Below are 20,634 nucleotides of genomic sequence, written 5' to 3'. Positions count from 1 at the left end.
CTAGTATCCGAGTCTGTGGGTTCGCTAAAATGACAGAGTCAGAAATGAAGAGACGAAACTACTTTAGAAGACTTAGCTGCTATTATTTTCAGGTGATGTAATAGTCTGTCCAGAAAATGCAAGGGAAGGAGCTGAAACTATTCAAACTAGCCGGGGAGTCCCCAAGAGAACCAGAATATATATATTTATATATACAAATATTATATATTTATATAAAAATATATAATATATTATACACTATATTATTAATATATAATATAAAATATATTTAATATATTTTATTGTTGTATAATGATATATTATTATATTATAATAGATATATTATATATTATATATAATATTTGTATACATATGAAGATCTGAGGGGATGGATTGGGAAGCACAGTGGGCAGCGTTAGTCATACCATGTTCCACCGCTTAAGCTGCCTGGACATGGGGCCCCAGGGGTAATCATCATGAGAAAGTTTGCAACTCCAAGGAGATGGAGCTGGACCTGACACCCAGGGTGGTGATCACGGGTGATGTGTACAAATACCGGGTCCATAGGTCGCACACCTGGAATTAATATAATCTAGGTGTTTTCAGTTGCACCTCAATTAAAAAAATGCTGAGGTGCCGGGGGTCATCTGGGCCACCAGAGTGGCACTTGGAGGCCTCCAGGGCTGTCCCTGGTGATGCCCGGGGAACCACGTGGTTCTGGGGATCAAACTCTGGTCAGTTTTGTGCAACACCCGAGCCTTGGCTTGTGAACTGTCTCTCTGGCCCACCAAAAGCACTTTGGAGATTCCACCCCATGGTTTGGTGGAAAGATGAGGACACAGGCTCGTGTTTGTGGACTGGGCCTCAGAACCCTGGCTGCACTCATGCCCTGGACCACATGTCCCTGAGTTGTGCTTGAGAACTTACCAGGCGCCTCAATGTCCTCCTCTGCAGAATGGGCGCATACAAGTTTCCTCTGCCCCCTGAAGGTAGAACTCTCCTAGAGAGGGTGTTATTTTCTGGACCTGGGAATGCTAACATTCCCTCCCCCTCCTAGAAATTAGTGTTCCCTGATCCCAAGAATAGCCTGTGGAATCCTAAATTGGCACATCCTACTTTGGCGAGGGGGGGAGGGGCGGGGAGGAGGAGCAAACCCACTAGCAGCCGGCCCGTGGAGGTAGGCGTTTTGCCGTGAGTGCCGGCAACAGCTGCAACAGGTGGCAGGCAATTTAGGTGCCTGATGGTTCATTTCCTTTCCACCATTAAAGCCGCTGCCACGAGGCAGCCCCGAGTTTGCCAGGAAGTTCACGATGTGGCCGACGTGGGGTACACAGGAGTGATGGAGCAGCATCGGGCCACCAGCCGGGGCCTCCTCCACCACCCCGAGCTTTCCTTCAGAGAAGGAAATTGTCCCACGCCAGGGTGAGAGTCTGAACCACAGGAAACAGAGAGTGTACCAGGGCAAACTGTGGCCGGATGATGCCAGTTTCGCACGGTCCCACCGAGTCGTTTCCCACTGACTTGTTTCTGCCACGGGAACAGCATGTGTATCAAAAGCCCGAGCCAAGCGGATTGATCTTTCTCCTCCCCAGAGTCAGGCGAAGATTCTGATTGATGGTGTGTGATGGTGTGTGATGGTGTGTGTGTGTGTGTGTGTGTGTGTGTGATGGTGTGTGATGGTGTGTGATGGTGTGTGATGGTGTGATGGTGTGTGATGGTGTGATGGTGTGTGATGGTATGTGATGGTGTGTGATGGTGTGTGATGGTGTGTGTGTGTGATGGTGTGTGATGGTGTGTTGGTGTGTGATGGTGTGATGGTGTGTGATGGTGTGTGATGGTGTGTGATGGTGTGTGTGTGTGTGTGTGTGTGTGGACACACTCAGTGCATGGATCCCGGGAGGAACCCACCTTGTGTGTAGAAAATACACTGCAGATTGGGTCCCAGGAGGGAGGAAGGTGAGTTCCAGACATCAGGGTTCGGTATCGGTCCTGATAACCTGGTTCCCATCCCAACGCTGCCCCTCAGCCCAGGGCACTGCCTTCCCCTCAGTCCCAGAGGACACGGGCTTTCTTCCAACACAGCTCATGACTGTGCCACTCCCTCCCTCCATCTCTCCAGCCAGACTGGGCCCTCCTGCGGGGCGGGAGCCCAGATCTATTAGTCTCGGTGGTCTCAGCAGCTGGCTCTCAGTTCCCAGGTGAGGGATGATGGGAAATCAGTGCAGGGTGGGAAGCGGGGGGGGGGGGGGGCTCCCTTGCAGGGATCGTTCCTGCCGTGTGTATTTGTTGTGGTGGGGGTCCAAGGCTGCAGCTTTGGGCTTCAGCCCTGCCCCGGGGTAGTAACTCGGGATAAGCAACTGAAACTCCTCAGAGCGTCAGCAGAGCAATAGTCCCGAAAGGGCTCCGTGAGTTTTAATTCACTTCGCACATTGACCAGCACGGGATGAACCTTTGTGGCTCTTCCTGATGCCTCTTTTTCAAGCCCGGCCCAGAATAGATGGTTAGCGAACATGGCTAGCAGCAGAACTGGCTTCGGAATTCTGAGCACTCAACTGTACTCGAGCCCGTTTCTGGCTGATAAGGGAAACCTTGGGAGGCTTTGGAAGATGACGGGTTTGCCGGTGGAGTTGTTTCCTCGCAATATGTTACTTAAAAAAAAAAAGGCAACTCAATTTCCATTTTGTAGGTGTGGGGTGGAGAGGGAATTCACCTGCCTGTCCTTGCTTAAAAATAATTTCAACTAATTAAACCATCTGTTTGGGGAGAGGGCATTGGGGACACCAGGAGTCTCCTTAATCAGGGAGAGAGACACAGTCCCTCAAAATGTCTGCAAAGACCAAGCTGGGAAGATGAACCGAGGCAGAGGTCTGTAGACACAGCATTTGTCTTTCCCGATGTCCTGAATACCAATTTCAGTAGCAAGCCCACGATGAGTGCAGAACCCAGCAGCCATGCCTGGGATGTTGCACTGCAGTTCCTCTGCTGCTGAATGACCTTGGGCAGGTCACTTCCTTCCCAGTGCCTCCCTGTCCCCATCAGCCACGGGAGGGTCAGAGTGGTACTCTTCCTAGGTCCTCTTGCAAAGTAACATGGAGTACTGGGTTAAGTGCTGGGCTCAGAGTAAGTTAATTGCTCATTAAAGGATGATGGTAGTGGTGATGGTGGTGATGCTGATGGTGGTGGTGCTGATGGTGGTGATGGTGATGATGGTGGTGCTGATGCTGGTGATGGTGAAGGTGGTGGTGCTAATGGTGGTGATGGTGATGCTGATGGTGGTGGTGCTGATGGTGATGTTGATGGTGGTGATGGTGATGATGGTGATGGTGGTGCTGATGCTGGTGATGGTGAAGGTAATAGTGATGGTGGTGATGGTGGTGCTGATGGTGGTAATGGTGATGGTGGTACTGATGGTGGTGATGGTGATGGTGGTGCTGATGGTGGTGATGGTGATGGTAATAGTGCTGGTGGTGGTGATGATGTTGATATTGGTGGTGATAATGGTGGTGTGATGGTGTTGCTCATGTTAATAGTATTGGTGGTGAGGGTGGTGGTGGTAGTATTGTGCTGATGGTAGAATTGTGGTGGTGATGGTTAAAGGGGCAGTGGTGATGCTAGTGGTAAGAAATAATGACCATGGTGGTGGGGATGATGATGGTGAGAATGATGAATTCCATGATGATCAAGATACTGTCTCCAGTCTCTTCCGTATAGCATGGGAATTACATACCCAGGAGGAAGACAGCAGTCAGCTGTTTGCGCATGCATGCATCTGCCCACCCACCCAATACTTACCAAACCCAAAGCCCCCCAGGGAGTATTGGCATCGAAGGGAGACCTTAGACTCTGCCCCTATGCCAAAGAGAGCACAACTCAGCATCCCTCTGCTATTCCCAGCCACATGAAGGTTGGAGTCCCTCTGGGAGCTCCAGTGCCTCCCCCTCAGCCTGTCACAGGCTCGTCACACTGCGTGACGATGGATCTGCCCCGCTACCTGAGTGAGTGTGAGTGCTTTAAGGGCACAGACCATTTCAGGCTCAGCTCTGCCTTTCCCTGCACTGCTGCCCCCAAGGGCCCCCAGAACAAAGTAGGATGGCAGGGAATGGAGCCTTCCTGCGGGGGAGGAGCCCGGCGGGGCCAGAGGAGAAACCCCTGCGGGTCCCAGGAAACTCGCCTCTTGCTTCAGCACCTGCTTTGGTCCAGGCTCTTTGGGGACAGGGTCACGTGTATTCACCTCCACAAGGCAGGCGCTTTTGGTCTCACTTCACAGCTATGGAAATAGAGATTCAGAAAGGTGGACTCCACAGGGGTAGGAAGTCTGGACGGAACTCACACCCAGGTCTTCACAACTGCCCTTCCTGCAGAAAACTTGCAGACTGGCTGGAAAAAAAGAGGAGGTGAGGCCCGGACTCTGATGGAGTAGATGGATATGTGCGCGCACGTGTGTGTGTGTGTGTGTGTGTGTGTGTGTGTGTGTGTGTGTTCTAGATTGTCAAATTTGAGGAAGGCATCAAGACATCAATTCAGAATCTTCTAAGGGCAATTCAGGGAACATAAAGAAGGGCAGCCGTGATTTATGAGAGCACACGGGGAAGATGGGGGCAAGGTGGTGACTCGGGCTCACCAGATAGATACCACACGCCCTGCGTTCGGAGCGACGGTCACTTGCTTCCAGGAGTTTGGGCACAGTCAGGGGAGCTATTTTGCCTGAACTGGAAATTCCTCAAGAGTGACGAGAGTCCGGGCTTTGGGGTGTCCGCCTCTGAGTTTAATAGGAAGAGTGCTCTGAAGGAAAGCAAGTCCACAGACTTCCTCCCCTTCCCCAAGGCCTGAGTTTTCCAGCTAGCTCTCGGCGCGCGAAGACCCCCACACCCTATTCAGGACCCCCAGAATGGGGGTGCTTAGTGGGAGGGGGTTTCACGCTGATGATGAACAGATCAAGAAAAGCGACCATTTCCTCTCCGGACCCCCAAATTCCGGCCCCAAGAGCCATTGTGAGCGGGATGGGAGGCAGCCGGCCGTGGCTCCCCTCTCCCTCAGCTCTCCCTGCCTGTGTCTCACGTGCTGGCGGACCACCTCCGTCTCCATCCTGGAGCTGGGGCTGCAGAACCAAAGGCAGAGACCCCTGGCCACCAGGCCGCCCAGCCCTCCGGGCCGCCCTTCCCCGTGTGAAATGACAATGCCAGAGATGGCCCCTCTCTTTCCTCCCCTCCGGGTTGCGCCTAGAGCATCTCTTTCACTCCGCAGGTGCCGGGCGGGGCCCCTGGCTGCCCCCCTCCTCGTCCTTGCACCACGGACATTCCTCCGAAAGACTCAAAATCCCATCACTGTTCCTGCTTCCAAGCACTCGGGCGTCACGACACTCAGAGGAAAACCCCCGTTGCTTGTTGTGGGGCGGGGGTGGGGTGGGCGTGAGGCAGCCCGTGCCGCCTCCTGCGCCATCCCATGCCCTGCCTCAGCCCCAGCTGGAGCTCCTGGGGCGCACGCCGTGCTTGCCCCCTTTGCCCTCCTCGTTTAGGGGTGGGGCGTGGAGTGGGTGGGGTCCCGCATGTGCTTCTCCCGTGCGGGGCTCCGTAGGGAGTTGGGAACCAGGCGTCCCGCTGGGCGTCTTCCCCTGAGCCCCAAGCCCACGCCTGCCCCGATTCCCCGAGTCTGTTGGGTTGGGGGGCATGTCCGGGAGGGTCCTGGTGTGAGGGGAGAGCCAGGGTCCCAGACTCCTGCCACACTTCCCCGTGCCCGTGCCCCTCACTACTTCCTCCAGCCTCCACACCCGTGGCCACTCCCGAACCATCACCCGCACCTCCACCCACCCTGGACGGGTGCCTGCTGGTACACCCGCGCCCACACCCGCGTTCCCCAGCCCCACTCGGCTTGGCGCCCGCTCCGTGCCCACACAGAGCCACTGCTCTGCTCTCCAGAGGCCGGTGGCGGTTCTTGCCAGCATCTCTGCTGAGCGGAGCAGGGCGGGTAAGGCCAGGAATGCTAAACGCCAAGACACGCTGCCGTGTTGGCCGCGAGGCGTGTGAGCAAGTGTGCACGCATGCGGGCATTTCTGAGTGGGAATGTTAGTGAGTCTCTGGGGGGGGGGGTGTCTGGGTGTGTCTGTAGGCATTGGAGTTGTGTGTTTGTGTGTATTCATGTGTGTATATGTATGCGTCCCTGTGTATCTGTGTGTTCATATGTGTCTTGTGTGTTCATGTGTATCACTATTTGTGTGTTTCCATTCACATGTATGTGCATTTGTATGTATTTGTGCATTTATAGGTGAGTGCCTGTATGTTCATGTATCTTTCTGTATTCATATGTATGTGTGTCTGTGTGTTCATATGTGTCTTTCTTATGTGTTCATGTGTATTACCATATCTGTGTTTCCATTCACATGTATGTGCATTTGTATGTATTTGTGCATTTATAGGTGAGTGCCTGTATGTTCATGTATCTTTCTGTGTTCATATGTATATGTGTGTTCATATTGGTCAATGTTGTGTTCATATATATGCACTCATATGTGTCTCTGTTTATACATATGAGTGTTCATATGTTTCTCTGTGTTCATAGCATGTGTTCCTATGTGTCTGTGTTCATATGTATTTGTGTCTCTGTGTATTCACATGAATATGTTCATATGTGTGTCTTAGTGTCCATGTGTATGCATGTTCATATGTGTCTGTGTTCATAGTATGTGTTCATATGTGCCTCTGTGTGTTCATATGCATGCATGTTCACATGTGTCTATGTGTTTGTGTTCATACGTGTGTTTCTGTGTGTGCACGTGCGTGTGCACCTCTGCCTGTGTGTATGTGCTAAGTCTCTCTGCAGAAGTACTGTGGCTGTCTGCTTTGCCCCTAGTTGAAATGCTGAGAAATGCTGGTGGCAGGAACGCAGCCGGCCAGTGTCCTGACTGCCAAAGACTCTGGGCTCCGGGCCAGAGAATTGGCTGTGGAGAGGGAGCCCCCAGTGCAGAGATGCCCCCGATCCTGCCCAGCTCGGGGCACTCGGTGGGGCTTCATGAGGCTCCCCACAGCTCACGCTGTCCCCAAAACTCCCCTTGCTCCATGGGGGGGTCCCTTCTACCGGGAGCAGCTTCCCCCATGTCCTTCCACCTGCCCTGTCCTCCTCCTGCCGGCCCGGGCAGCCCCACACACAAGGGCATCGAATACAGCCAGGCACGTGATGGACAGAGGCACGGGCAGGTGGATGGTTGAACGAAAGGGTGGGTGTTTGGTTGAGTGGGTGAGTGGGTGGATGAGGGGCTGGATGGACAGATGGGTGAGTGGGCAGCAGCGGGTGGACGGATGGATGGGTGGGTGAGTGGAGGGGTGAATAATTGAGTCCACGAATGCAGAGACACGTGTCTGAGTGTGACCTCTGATCTCTTGCCTCATCCTTCTTTGGGGCAAAGTAGAAATTTGGTTGAAAAGGTGTAGCTTCCGTTCAGTGTGGCCCAGCTCTTTCGGGGCCTTTATGAGAGAATTCCAGTTGTATAGAAAAGCCAGGACTTTTCTGGGTTGTCCATGGAGAGACATTCCTGCTCTTGGAATCCCCCTGGGACTCGCGGTAGCCTGGGCCCTGCCATGCCCTGACCTTGCATTTCTTTTGGTAGGAGCTGGAGTTGGCAAGATTAACCGAGTCGTTACGGTCAAGTCTGCGAGACTTGGAATCCATAGATTTGGATAGGGTTCACCTCCCAATGGCCGTGTAACCTTGGGGGACTTGGTAGCCCTCTCTGGGCCTCAGTTTCCTCACCAAGAATATCACAGTAGATGGGAGCTCCCTAGATTTTAGTGCCTGGTCTGGCAATGTCATGAGTTTCATGACATTGCTACACCACTGTCCTATTATTTCCTTACTAAGGTCTGTTTTTTTTTTAAGTGATTTTCTGTTTCTCCCCTTAATATATGATTTCTGTAATACTGCTGCCTATACCATCTCAATTCTCCCCCCCTCCCCACTGGGGTCACTTAAAAAAATCAAGAAGGAATAGGTGAGACTACTATTCACAATATATTTTCTTTAACTATGTGCCTCCAAGCTGCAATCCATCTAAATGATAGTCAGGATGTTTAATTTCATTTACGGCCGCCTGTCCAAAGTGGGTGTGTAATTTATCTGCCCCTGGTCTCTCTCTTTCTAGGAACTCGGTTTTCACTGGCCAGCCTTGGTGTTGCTTGAGATTGTCCCAGAATGTATGGCTGGGAGACCCATGAGCTTACATCTCCGCTGGCTCCGAGTCCAGGTGACTTTCTAATCAGGCGTCAGACTTTCATTGTCAATCTTTTGATCATCTCCAGTTAACTGGCATAAAGTGAAACGAGACTCACAGTTGTGGGTTTGCTAAAATGTTAAGGGCTGGGGGCCGGGGAGAGCAGCTTGCCTTCCACTTGACCAACCGGGGTTCGAACTCTGGCACTGCAGGGGGTCCCGTAAGCACAGAGCCAGGAGTAAGCCCTGAGCACTGCTGGCTGTGTGCCACCCTCCACCCCCACCAAACCAGCAAACAAAACAGGCAAGAGCGGAACAGCTGCTTAGGGGAGATGCGGGCACCCCTAAGGGGGCAGTGTGGATTGGAACCATGCCTGGAGCAAAGCAACACTCTTCCCTGAAGCACAGTTGACCTTTCACACAGAGACGGGGTCCGGGCTGAGGGTCCCGGGGCAGACTGCCTGCCTCACGGGTGCGAGGCCCTGTGTCCAACCCCCGCTACAGCCTGGCTCCTGGGGCACAGCTGGGCACAGCCTTGGTGGTTCCCAGCAGTAAATCCAAAGACTGAACTGCCAGGTGTGTGCTGAGTGTCTGAACATCCCTCGGTGGCCTCCTCCTCCTCTTCCTCCTCCTCCTCCTCCTCCTCCTCCTCCTCCTCCACTTCTACATGTCGTCCCCAGAGATATATTTTTAAAATGTTTTATTATTGAATCACCGTGCCATACAGTTACAAGCTTTCATGTTTCAGTTTCAATCACACAATGATCAAACACATCCCTCCACCAGTGCACGTTCTCCACCACCAATGTCCCCAGTATCCCCCGCTTTTCAGCCCTCCCCCTGCCTCCAGGGCAGACAGTTTCCCCCAGACTCTCTCTCTACTTTGGGGCATTATGGTTTGCAATACAGATCCCGAGAGGCCATCATGTTTGGTCCTTTATCTACTTTCAGCTCACGTCTCCCATCCTGAACGATTCCTCCTACCATCCTTGACTTAGTGATCCCTTCTCCATATAGATATTTTTAAAAAGTCATAAAAATAAGTGAATGCTTATTTTTGTGTGCTAGAGCCATGTTCAGTGCTCGCTGGCTCCTGCAGCTGGCCAGGGGGCCGCGCCTGGGGTCTGCTCTGTGTCACTGTCAGAGGGAGATGTAGCAGGTCGGGAAAGCTGTCAGTGCCTCGCCGGCACCAAGCACAGACTCAGTCTTGGATGGAATCATTAGTGATAAAGTAGAGAAGGGATTGAAGGGTGCGTCCCGAGACCCCCTAGAAGTCCTGCCTCCCACAGCTGCCCCCAGTCTCGATCTGTGGGATCACTCAGGGCTCACACCACCCCGTCTCTCAGCCTTTCACTTCGGTTCCCCTCCGGAGACCCCCAACCGTGCTTCTGTCGGACGCGGGTTAAGTAAGAGTCAGGGTAACTCGGTTCTGATTCTGATCATGCACCCGACGGGCGGAATGCCTTACGGTAGAGCACTTGCCTGGGACCTTGCCTGGCGAAGGTCCGGAGTTTGATCGCCAGCCCCGATACCAAACCAAACTAAACCAACATCCTGCTGTTCTGGGCCCCGGGTCCCCCTTCCCAGTCACCGACTCTCATCTCGACTCTGCCCCCATTCTTCAGGGAGGCACACAGAAGCACGCAGAGCTTCCAGCACCTTGCCAGAGCCTCGCTGAGAGGAAGTCATGAAACTGAAATGGGGATCCAGATCTGGGGACCCCTGGACCCACACCCGAATCCACCAGGCTGTCAGGTTGGACGAGTTCTTTCCTCTCCCCCACAAACGGTGGATTCGAGTTCCAAGATGTTGTCAACACGCGGCTCGTGGTAGGTCTTGGAGCTCTTCCCTCTCGGGAAACCAAGTCCCGGCTTTCCTGGGCCCGCTTCCCTCAGGCAGCTGCATCCGTGTCCTGGTCCTCATCGCCCTCATTGCTCGCCCCATCCTCTGAGCTCCACCCACAGAGACACCCCCTGGGTGCTTCCAGAAGACCCCTGCCCCCACCTCCCCACTTCCTGCTCTGGCGTCTGTAGACTAGTGTGACCAGGTTCCTGCCACACTGGCTAGCAGAGCGTTTTTTGTTTTGATTTGTTTTGTTTTGGTTTTTTGTTTTTAAATTTGGAGTTCATGGCCAGCACGGACACATGGGGACACTTAGCGTTAAAATCTGCATTTCTGCACGAGGAGGAAGCATTTGGCAACTCGAGGACCTTCGGCTTAGAAGCGGAGTGGGGGCATAAGGCTTTTTCATGACCCCACTCCTCACTTCTCCCTGTTGTCCGTCACGACCCAGCCCAAGGTCAGCTGTCAGACACTTATATGGTCACTTCCATTTGGTTACAGTGATGCTGACCAGCCAGGACCAGTGCTGCTTGCTCGCTTTCCAGTCACGTGAGCTCAGGTAAGCCACTCAAGTATTGTCATCTGAGAAATGGGGATGCTCCGAGCCTCAGAGGGTAATGGAGGGACATGAACAAGTCATGGAGAGATATGAACATGTTATATATATGTATATATAATTTATACATATATATATATACATACACACACACACACACACACACACACATATATATATATATATATATATATATATATATATTCAGTGATGTGAAGAATCCCCCAGCATGCAAGAAGTGCAATGGAAGTACAGGCTCTACCAGCCAGGCCATTTCGGTGTTACTTGGGCACATCTGTCTTGATCACAAAGGGAAAGCGAGGGAGAACCAAAGATCCATATTTTCTAACATGAGACTGACACCCAAGGACAGTAGACACAAGGGCCAGGAATATTGCTTCATGGCTGGTAGCCTGCCTCATGAGCTGGGGGAGAAGGCATCTGGGATAGAGAAGGGATCACTAAGTCAATGACGGTTGGAGGGATCTCTCAGGATGGGAGATGTGTGCTGAAAATAGATAAAGGACCAAGTGTGATAGCCTCTCAGTATCTGTATTGCAAACCATAATGCCCCAAAGTAGACAGAGAGTATGGAGGAAACTGTCTGCCATAGAGGCAGGGGAAGGGTTGGGAAGGGGAAGGTTATACTGGGGATATTGGTGGTGGGGAATGAGCACTGGTGGAGGGATGGGTGTTTGATCATTGTATGATTGAAACTCAAACATGAAAGCTTTGTAACAGTATCTCAGGGTGATTCAATTAAAAATGAAAAACAAAGATCCATATTTTCAGAAATATAGCAGGAAAGCAAGGTGATTCTTTGGTTAAGTGAAACATTTCTTTCCTTTTTGGGGGATATGTGGTGGGTGGGGGCACTTCCCAAGTTGTGCTCAGGAGACCTGGACCCCCCCACTGGTTTATCTTGGCCAGTCGGGGCCTTTGGTTTAGAGCAAAAGGCTCAAGGATGTGCTAAGGTCCTGCGGTGCTGGGGTTTCCTGGACCACCCCTGGAGGTGCTGGGCACCTCTTGGCCACACCTGGTGGTGTCTGGGGACCTCCAGGGATGTGCCTGGTGATGTCCAGAGGACCAGATGGTGCTGGGGATCAAACCTGGGTCTAAGCATGGTGTGATCTCCATCCCCACCGGAGGCCCCTCTCAAGCAGGGCCACTGGGCTCATGTGTCCAGCCTGACTCACTCTTGCAGTGATTTGGAGTCAAAAGCCCTGCCGTGTCGCATCCAGCACTTCCTGGTGCCCTCTGCCAAGCTCTCATCCACCCACCAGGAGCGCTGGCCACACACTGCAGAGGCCCAGTGGCAGGGTCTGTGTCCACCTTCCTGCTCCTCCTTTTGCGCCTGCACAGCTGCTTTGGGGGTGGAGCTTGCCCCCCTCCCTCCCCGCCCCCCACTTGCCTTTCACCCATGCCCGTTTTCTGTTCCGCACGGAGGTTATTATGGCAGTTTCTGTTCTGTGACATTGCCCGTGACTCTCGTGAGGCACCGACTCCCTGTCCTGATGTTGGAACAGAGCACCCATGGCTTCAACCCTCGGGCTGGTCCTCTGTGTGATTGCCAGGGCCTGGCCTTTCTTCGTGGCCAGATGCGTTTGGAGGGGAACTGTGTGCAGTTATGGGGAACTCCGTGTAACGCAGCGAGTGGCTCCAGGACACGTACCTGTCTTGCTCACGTCAACATGGTAGACAATAAAAACAACGCAAGCCACTATCTTTTTTTTGGGGGGGGTCACACTCAGCGATGCTCAGGGGTTACTCCTGGCTCTGCACTTACGAATTACTCCTGGCAGTGCTCGAACCCTATGGGATACTGGGAATCGAACCCGGGTCAGCCACGTGCAAGGCAAACGCCCTACCCGCTGTGCTATGGCTCTAGCCCAAGCCACTATTTCTTGAGCTCCTCCAGTGTGTGAGAAGCCTTGTCATGCTTTATTTTGGATTGCCACAAGAGTCATGCCATGAGTTCGGCCAGTTATGGAACTCCTGTTTGACTAGAGCTAACGTGTGTCCAAGCGGCGCTTGGCATTGTGCCAATTTCATTTAGTCCTAAAGTATGATGATGATGATGATGATGATGATGATGATGATGATGATGAGATGAAGATGATGATGTCATCCTATCTCATCCAAGGTGACAGTGGGGATCAGAGAGGGAGAGAGACTTGCCTGCGTTCACAGACCGTGAACTCGGAGGTTCCAGGAGCCTGGCTTCTCACCTGGGAAGCAGGCGCTGTATTTAGTTATATCTCCTAACACCCTCATCACTCGGAGAAGCCGGCATCAAAGAAGGCTGCTTAACCGTGATTTTGTGGGATCACAGAGCAAACACAGGTAACACCAGGATTCACATCTGGGTCCGTTCATTCCCACTGCTATCTCTCTGACAGGCAGCCCGCACAGCACAGAACTGGCAGTATGGGGGAGGGGGACATGCCGGGCCATTGCTACAAAGGTTCTGGGACCCGGGCCAGGCCAGACCAGCTCTGGGCGGGTCAGGCCCCAGGCCCGGCCACGCAGTACCCCTGGCATAGCTACTGCACCGCCAGTGTCCTGTGGCTCCAATCAGCTCTGTTCTCTTCAGCCTTTGCCAGACCCATATCGGCAATGACTTATTCAAGGTCACACGGGGAGTTATTGCTGGGCCAAGCGGCTTCTTTAGGGCTCTCTCTCTCGGTTATCAGGGCGCTGGGGATACAGCTCAGTAGGGCTCCTGCCTCCCGTGTAAGGGACCCCGAGTTTAACCCCTGACACCCCCACCCCGAACCACAACACGAAAGAAACCCCACCCCCCCACTCATAGGCTGGTGACCCTAAAGTGCATGAAGAGGGGCCGGACAGGGCACAGAGAAAAGCCGGGCACCCGGAGCAGCGGCTCTTCCAAACTGGGGCGCACTCGAGCGTTTCAAAGTGGCGGCCGTGAATTCAGTGATGGTGGGAAGAGACAATACAATACTCTGCCGCCTCACGAAAGAACAAAAGCCATGTATGCTGTTGGGATGACTAATAGATTCAGAGAGAAAGAGTAAACTACAGGAGAGGGTGCGTGCTGTGTTCAGTTGGGGAAGGGCGGGAGAGAAAAGGGAGAGTTGAAATCCCCTATTCGTATTTGCTTGCATACACTCTAAATAAACATGCAAAGAATAAAGGGGTAAACTGAGTCTCTAGTGAAGTGATACCTGGGTGGGGGTAGTGGTGATGGCGTGGATCTGGGAACCAGAGAACAGGGGAAATGGGTTGGAACAAGACTTGGTTGTGTGTGCCTTGTAATAGTCTTAGGTTTGGGAATAATATAATTTCTTAAGGTGCATACATGTAACGTATACGCGTAATGTAATTATCTTTACAAAGTAACTGCTTTGTAATTGCTACTTTGTAACAAAGTAGTTACATTGTAATGATAATATGATTTCTTTATGCATACACACATAAATACATGTATACGGGGGAGGGGGAAGCAGCATAGAAAAAGAAGTTTATTCTTTACCTCCAGTCCACTGCTATCTAATTGAGCCTAATGTCAGTTTTTCAAGTCTTTCAAGGGAGTTTGGAAGTGTGCCTTTTAGTCCCAATTTTTAAGTTTCAAATAATTTTGAAGTTATATTAGAGTTTTTGCATAGTAGCATTATGCAGACAGGTTGCAGTCATTCATTCTTGTGAGCTTTTGTAGTCTTTGGGGTTTTCTAAAAAAGGCACTTTTGTGGTCTTGAACAGAAACAATTTATTTGCCCCTTCCTGTAAACTTTCATTTTACTTTTTCTTGCCTTATTGCACTGGCTAGAATTTCCAATCTGATGTTGAATAGAAGTTATGGCAGCTGACATCCTTGCCTTGTCCCAGATCTTGGGAGAAAGCATTCAGTTTTTACTCATTAAATGCAAGATTTAGCTGTAGATTATAGATGCCCAAGCAAGTTAAGAAGCTTTCTCCTTTTCATGACATTTAAACAAATATAAATGAATGCTGTTGTTTTTTTTTTATAAATACAAATGTAGTGTTGGAATCTGTCAAACACTTTTTCTCCACTGCAGAGATGATGACATTGCTTTTTGTTTTTGTTTTTTCACATGATGAATCTCACTGACTAAGTTTCCAGGGTTGGACCAACTTGCATCCCTGGGATAAGACCCCAGTTGGTCTTGATGTGGTACCTTTCTCATGTGCTACTGGGTTAGATTTACTATGTTATTGGGGTTTGTTGGGGGGAAGGTCTATGTTCATGAGAAATCTGGATTTGAGTTTTCTTGTCACGTCTCTGTTTTTGATATTAGGGGAAAAGATGCCCTAAAACCAGTTGGGATTTCCCTCTTCAATTTTCCTCATCTTTGAAGGATCAAAACATGGCCTGTAGGAGACTGGGGAGATAGTACATCAGGTGCGACGTTCACCTTGCACCTGGCCGACCTGGGTTTGATCCCCAACACCTCATAGGATCTCCCGAGCTCTGCCAAGAGCGACCCCTGAGCACAGAGCCAGGAGTCAGCCCTGAGCACCCTGACAGGGGTGGCCTACCCCCTCCCACAAGAACAGAAAAGAGAACAAAGAAAACTGGCCTATTGACTATCCACCTGGGATGTCAAGTCTGCACTTGACTCACTGGATCCTCATCGCGGCCCTGATCGTCACCCCCACTTTACAATGGGAAACAGAGGCACGGGACGAGGGAAGTCACCTGCCCAAGATCACACAGCTTAGAGGCCTCAGAGCCGGGTCTCGAACCTTCCCACCATCTGTGGCTACGCCGGGCCACGGCCCCACCCTCCCCTTTCACCTTACCCCGGCCCTCAGAGGCAGGAGTGCTTCCTGTCCACCCTTGACCACGGCCAGCCATGGGGACAAGGGGGAGGGGGCTGTGGTTTCAGGCTCTTGTGTCCCTCCTGTCCTCACCCAGCACCATGGCGCTGCGGAGAAGGTGAAATTTAGAACATCGGTTTCACATTTCGTCTCCTTTCAAGTCACTCCTTCCTCAGAAAGTGCCCCCCTCTCCCTCGCTGTATCCCGGGCTCATGGGCCTGGCCTGTCTTGTTCCAGTGCCCCCCTACCCAGTCAATCTGTGTCCTCCCTCCCCCCCCCCCGATATTCTCCCTGCCCCTGCCGACTTCCTGCTCAGGCTTTGAAAACCTAAGAGACATCTGACTGACTTCAGTGGAGCCAGAGGGCAGGTTAAAATGGCAGGTCCCTGGTTTGGGAGGGCAGAGAGATGAAATTCCGGCCGGTGCCCATGGCTGGGTGGTGTGATAGCAGTAGTGGGCATTTGCCCGTTGGGTTGCTCCTGTGACCATCGATACGGTGCCCCGCTTTTCTGGATCTCAGTTTGCGCATCTGTAAAATGGGTTCAAGGGGCCTGTCACAGCACGGAGAGGCGGTGGGGAGGAAGGGCAGTAACAATGTAGGACGTTTAAGGGATAAAGACACTTTCAAGTAAAAAATTCTCCTACGGTCGGTTATGACACTGAGTCATAAGGACTTCAGAAGGACACTGGGCTCAGTCATTTTAACACGGGTCATCTCATTTTGCACATACCCCTGGTGTGGACACATTCATTTTACACGTGGGCTAAGCGGCACTGGTTGTCCTGGCAGATGACATTCCTCCAGAACGGTTAAATAAGTCTCATGGGGGCTAACCCTGGGTGCAGGAGCTCAGACCCCACAGCCTTCCCCACGATCTTCCTTAAAATGTAGAGTTTCAGGGGCCAGAGAGATAGTACAGCAGGGAGGGCAGAGTTTGCCTTGCACACAAGCGACCCGGGTTCAATCCCCAGCACCCCCTACGGTCCCCTGAGCACCGCCAAGGGCGGGTCCTGAGTGCAGAGCCAGGAGGGAGCCTTGAGCATCTCCGGCTGTGGCCCCCAAGCAAAACCAAAACGAACCAAGCCAGAGCTTCCGGGTGGTCAGAAACATCTGTCCCCACCCCCCAGCGCCCGGTTAGTGGCTCCCCCGTTCCCCAATTCACCCCCTCCCCACACATCCCTCAGCCCTCGCCCCCCTCGCTGACCAACACCGAGGCCAGGTCTGGAGTGGGGGTGAGTCCACTGCCAGCCAATGAGATTCAATTAAAACCTGAGTTTTCAAGAGTACGGCCGAGCCCTGCGGTCTGTTCCTACACACCCGGGAGCCTCGCGGCCAGAGGCGGGTAATGAGGGTTCGCTAATTGCTGGCGGGGCGCTGGCGGGGCGGGGAACACCAGGGTGAGCACAGCTGGGGCGGCGGGGTGGGGGGAGCACGCAGAGCTGAGTGCTCTGTCCCCGGCCTCCCAGGCTCTCCTTACTGGTCACTGCTGGGGCACAGGGGCTTCCCCACCCCCACCTCCTCAGCACCCGATGAGCTTCCTGGCACGAATCCATCCTTCCCTTGCACCAGCATCTCCATATCAACCCCTCTCCTCCGCCCCACCAGGAGCCGTTTGCTGTCTGGGCTGCCCATTTGACAGATGTGCAAACTGAGGCCCAGAGCCACGGAAGGGCCATGGGGCACACACACCCAGCCCGGCTTCTTTCTCAATTTGGCCCGCCCCGTCCCGGGGCCATCCCCGGCCATCCTCGGGGCTTTTACAGGGCTGGTTTAAGTGTTTCATTAAAAGAGCCGTGACCTTCAGAACACCAACTGGCGAACTCACGGACGCCCTCTGGCAGCTCCCCCGCTCCCCCAGCACCCAGCACCCAGCACCCAGCACCCAGAGATGGTCATGCTTCTTAGTCCCCGAGTTATGTGCCCGTCGGCACAGGGGCACCCTCCCAAGTTCTATGCCCAGGCACCACCCCCCCCTCTCCAAGCTCTTACATCCAAGCTTGGCACTGCGTCAGGTAAACAGTGGCGCCAATGCTGTGCTCTTGGCAGGTGCTTGCTGGCATGTGAGTTAGACTGTAGAGGTATGAGTCTTTTTTCTTTTGCTTTTTAAAATTGAATCACCGTGAATTACAAAGTTACTGTGATATTTATGATTGAGTTTGAGGCACACAGTGTTCCCGCGCCAGGCCCTGTCGCCGACCGGGGTCCACTCCCCCCCCCACCCAACCAATGTCCCCCGTGTCTCTCTAGCCAGAGTCTGGAGGGGTTCCAAGAGGGAGGTTCTCCCTTGGTCTCTCCATCATTCGAGATTTACAGGGGGGGGAGCGGGGAGAGGGGTTCTGTCATCTTTAATGTCTCTGATCCCTTGGGAATTGTTTTTCTTTTTCCTTTCGTTCTCCCCTCCCCCACCCCACCCACCCTGAGCACAGCAGGTAGGGTGTTTGCCTTGCACGTGGCCGACCCGGGTTCGATTCCTCCGTCCCTCTCAGAGAGCCCGGCAAGCTACCGAGAGTATCCCGCCTGCACAGCAGAGCCTGGCAAGCTCCCCGTGGCATATTCGATAGGCCCAAAATAGTCACAACAAGTCTCACAGTGGAGACGTTACTGGTGCCCGCTCGAGCAAATCAATGAACAAAATGGGAAGACAGAGCTACAGTGCTTTTTTTTTTCCCCAGAAGGAAAGTCGGGTTGGGGATGGAGGGGCCAAGTGGCTGGGGCTTGTTCTGATGTGAGTTCCCAGGGGGACAGACGAGGGTGGTCACTGCAGGGGGACAGACGGGGGTGGTCACTGCTCCGGTTCAGCAGAGGTCAGCCAGGATCGAGCTTCTCAAGGGCTCACACCCCAAAAGGGAGTTGTAGGGCTGCGGGGGTGGGGAGAGAGTGGGACTGAAGTCAGTTGCATTTGGAGGGAATGACAGGGCATGTGCCCAGAGAATGGGGGGGGGGCGCGGTTAGTAAGAACAGCCTCATCACTCGGGGCATCACTCACGGTGACGGGGTGGGGGTGGGGGCAGCATTAGTAAACCTTGCCTTTCTAGTACCTGCCCGAGTGGGGAGAGGAGTTATTTAGGCAACCTTGTCGCGGTGGTGGGGAGGGGGTGCTGGTAGCCAGGTTGGATGGAAAAAGGTCACCCCAGCAAGGAATGCCCCCCAACTCCCAGCTCTCCCCCTGGAGAGGCTGTGCAGAGGTCCTCGAGATCCTAGGCTCTTGTCAGACCGTTTGTTCTTCCTGTGCCCTCTGTCCCTCTCTCCCGTCTCCCTGCCGGGGAGCTTGAAGAAGCCTCCTGCGGCAGAGAGCCCGCTGGAAGAAGGGGCCACGGAACCCCGAGTCCCAGAAACCCCCTTCGCCCAGCAGCTCCGTTCTCTTCAGGAATTCTGCAGAAGTCTCCACGGCACTTTGGGGAGGCTGCGAGGGTGAGACACCAGGCAGACAGCTGCAGGAGTCGGAGCGGCGGAGGCTGGTGGCCCCGAGGCAGGGCTGGAGTGTGTGTGTGTGTGCGTGCGCGCACGGGCGCTCCTGTGCTAGGCACATCTTCAAGGAGACCGTGACCCCCCCCCCCCAGGCCGTGGCCTCCGCAGGCAATGAGTGTGTGTGCGTGCACCCTCACCTGGGACAGTATGGTTCCGGGGCACCTCCAGGGACGACCCTCAGAAACCCCTCCTGGCTAGGGATGCGACCCGGTGAACCCCTTGCTCTGTCCCAGCATCCTGCCCCGGCGGGGCAAGGCAGTGCCCAGCGCCCTCATCCGCTGCTTCAAGCCCAGAGGGACAGCGGTGCGCCGGGTGTGTGTGGGGGACTGTCGCCACCCCCCCCCCATCTGTCCAAGAACGGGGCAGTCCAGTCCCGCACCGGCGCTTGCCACTCTTGGGCTCTCCGGAGGGGCCACACCACACCGCACACACCCCCAGCCCCCAGCCGTCCGTCCGGCGCGCACGCACCCCACCGCGCGCTGCCACCGCCGGCGCTCCTGGGGAAGCACGCGCGTGTGCAACACGCACGAGCCCCGCGGGGCAGGCGACTCCCTCCCCACCCCATCCCCGCGCCGGGAATGTCCGCATTTGCCCTTTACACTGAAACTTTTTCGGAGTGGGGGGGTGGGGAAGCAGGGAGCAGAATCACCGGGTGCGGAGCTAGCCGGGAGGGCGGCGGCGGCGGCGCACTTGGGGGGGTGGCCCACCCCTCCTCGCCACGACCCCCGCCCGCGTCCCGCCTCCCTCCCACCCCACCCCTCCGCACGCCCCTCTCACCTGGTAAGCCGAGGCACAGCAGGAGGCTGTAGTAGATCACGGGCACGAAGCCCAAGCCGCAGGCCGAGCCGGGGGACCAGGACAGGGAGGCGTTGGCGACGAGGTGGGCGTGCGTGTGCTCCATGAGCGCGCCCCGCGCTGCTGCCTTGCCGGCCCCGCTCTGGACCCCGGGGTGGCGGCGCCTCGGGGCCCGCAGCACCTGCCCTGCCCGCGGCCGCCGCCGCCGCCGCCCGGCTCGTCCCGCACTTGCCCGCCGAGGTCCCGGCTCAGCCCTGGCGCGGGCGCGGGGCGCGGGGACTCGGGCGCGGCTCCCCGAGCCGGTGCGTGTGCGTGCGCGCGCGTGTGTGTGTCTCTCTGGGCGTGCGTGTGTGTGTGCGTGCGTGCGTGTGTGCGTGTGTGTGTGTGTATGTGTGTGTGTGTGTGTGTATGTGTGTGTGTGTGTGTGCGCGCGCGCTCGCCTCCCTTCTCAGACCTGCTCGGCTCCCGCCTCGGAGCCGGGGGGCTGGGACGCGGCTCCCCGCAACCAATCAGCAGCCGCCTGGACACGCGGGTGAGGTGGGGTGGGTGGGATGCCCAGGAGCAGGGGGGCTCCCCAGCTGCCTCTCAGAGCCTCCAGGAGGAGAAGACATAGAAACCCGGAGACCCCTCCCCCCTCAAGCCCCCCAGAAGACCAGGGTGGGGACTGGCTACCGGCGGGCGCGCCCCCGGCGCGGGGTGGGTGGGACCCGCTCCCCTGAGCGCGGGCTCGTGCGCCTCTAGCGTGTCCTCAGTTTGCCTCGCGACTCTCCTTCCAGCCACCTCTCGTGCCCCCTCGCCTGGGCGGCAGGCTCTTTCCAGAAGGAGGCGTCGCCCCCAGGGCCGCTAGAAGGGAGGCCGGAGGGCGAGGATGCTCCCGGCCGGTGGGCTGGCGGGGCCACGGCTGTCCGCGTGCGGGTGTGGGCGCAGGGAGAGTCCTGGGTGGAGGTCCTCGATCCGTCCTGTTCTTTGTTTGCCAACGCTGCCGCCGCCTG

At 54.7% G+C, this 20,634-nt stretch overlaps 1 protein-coding gene across 1 annotated transcript in view; it reads right to left on the bottom strand.

The window, feature by feature from the left end:
* GPR139 (G protein-coupled receptor 139) overlaps positions 1-19,967 on the bottom strand; it is a 45,934-nt gene extending 25,967 nt beyond the window's left edge. The window contains exon 1 of the mRNA XM_055136972.1: positions 19,625-19,967. Coding sequence (XP_054992947.1) covers positions 19,625-19,748 — 124 coding nt within the window. The 5' untranslated portion in view covers positions 19,749-19,967. The remainder of the gene's footprint in view (positions 1-19,624) is intronic.
* Positions 19,968-20,634: the final 667 nt, after the last annotated feature.

The sequence above is a fragment of the Sorex araneus genome, chromosome 4 (genome assembly GCF_027595985.1).
Source record: "Sorex araneus isolate mSorAra2 chromosome 4, mSorAra2.pri, whole genome shotgun sequence".
NCBI classification, from domain to species: domain Eukaryota; kingdom Metazoa; phylum Chordata; class Mammalia; order Eulipotyphla; family Soricidae; genus Sorex; species Sorex araneus.
The sequence above is the reverse complement of the archived record's forward strand: the minus strand, read 5'-3'. Positions and strand labels throughout refer to the sequence as shown.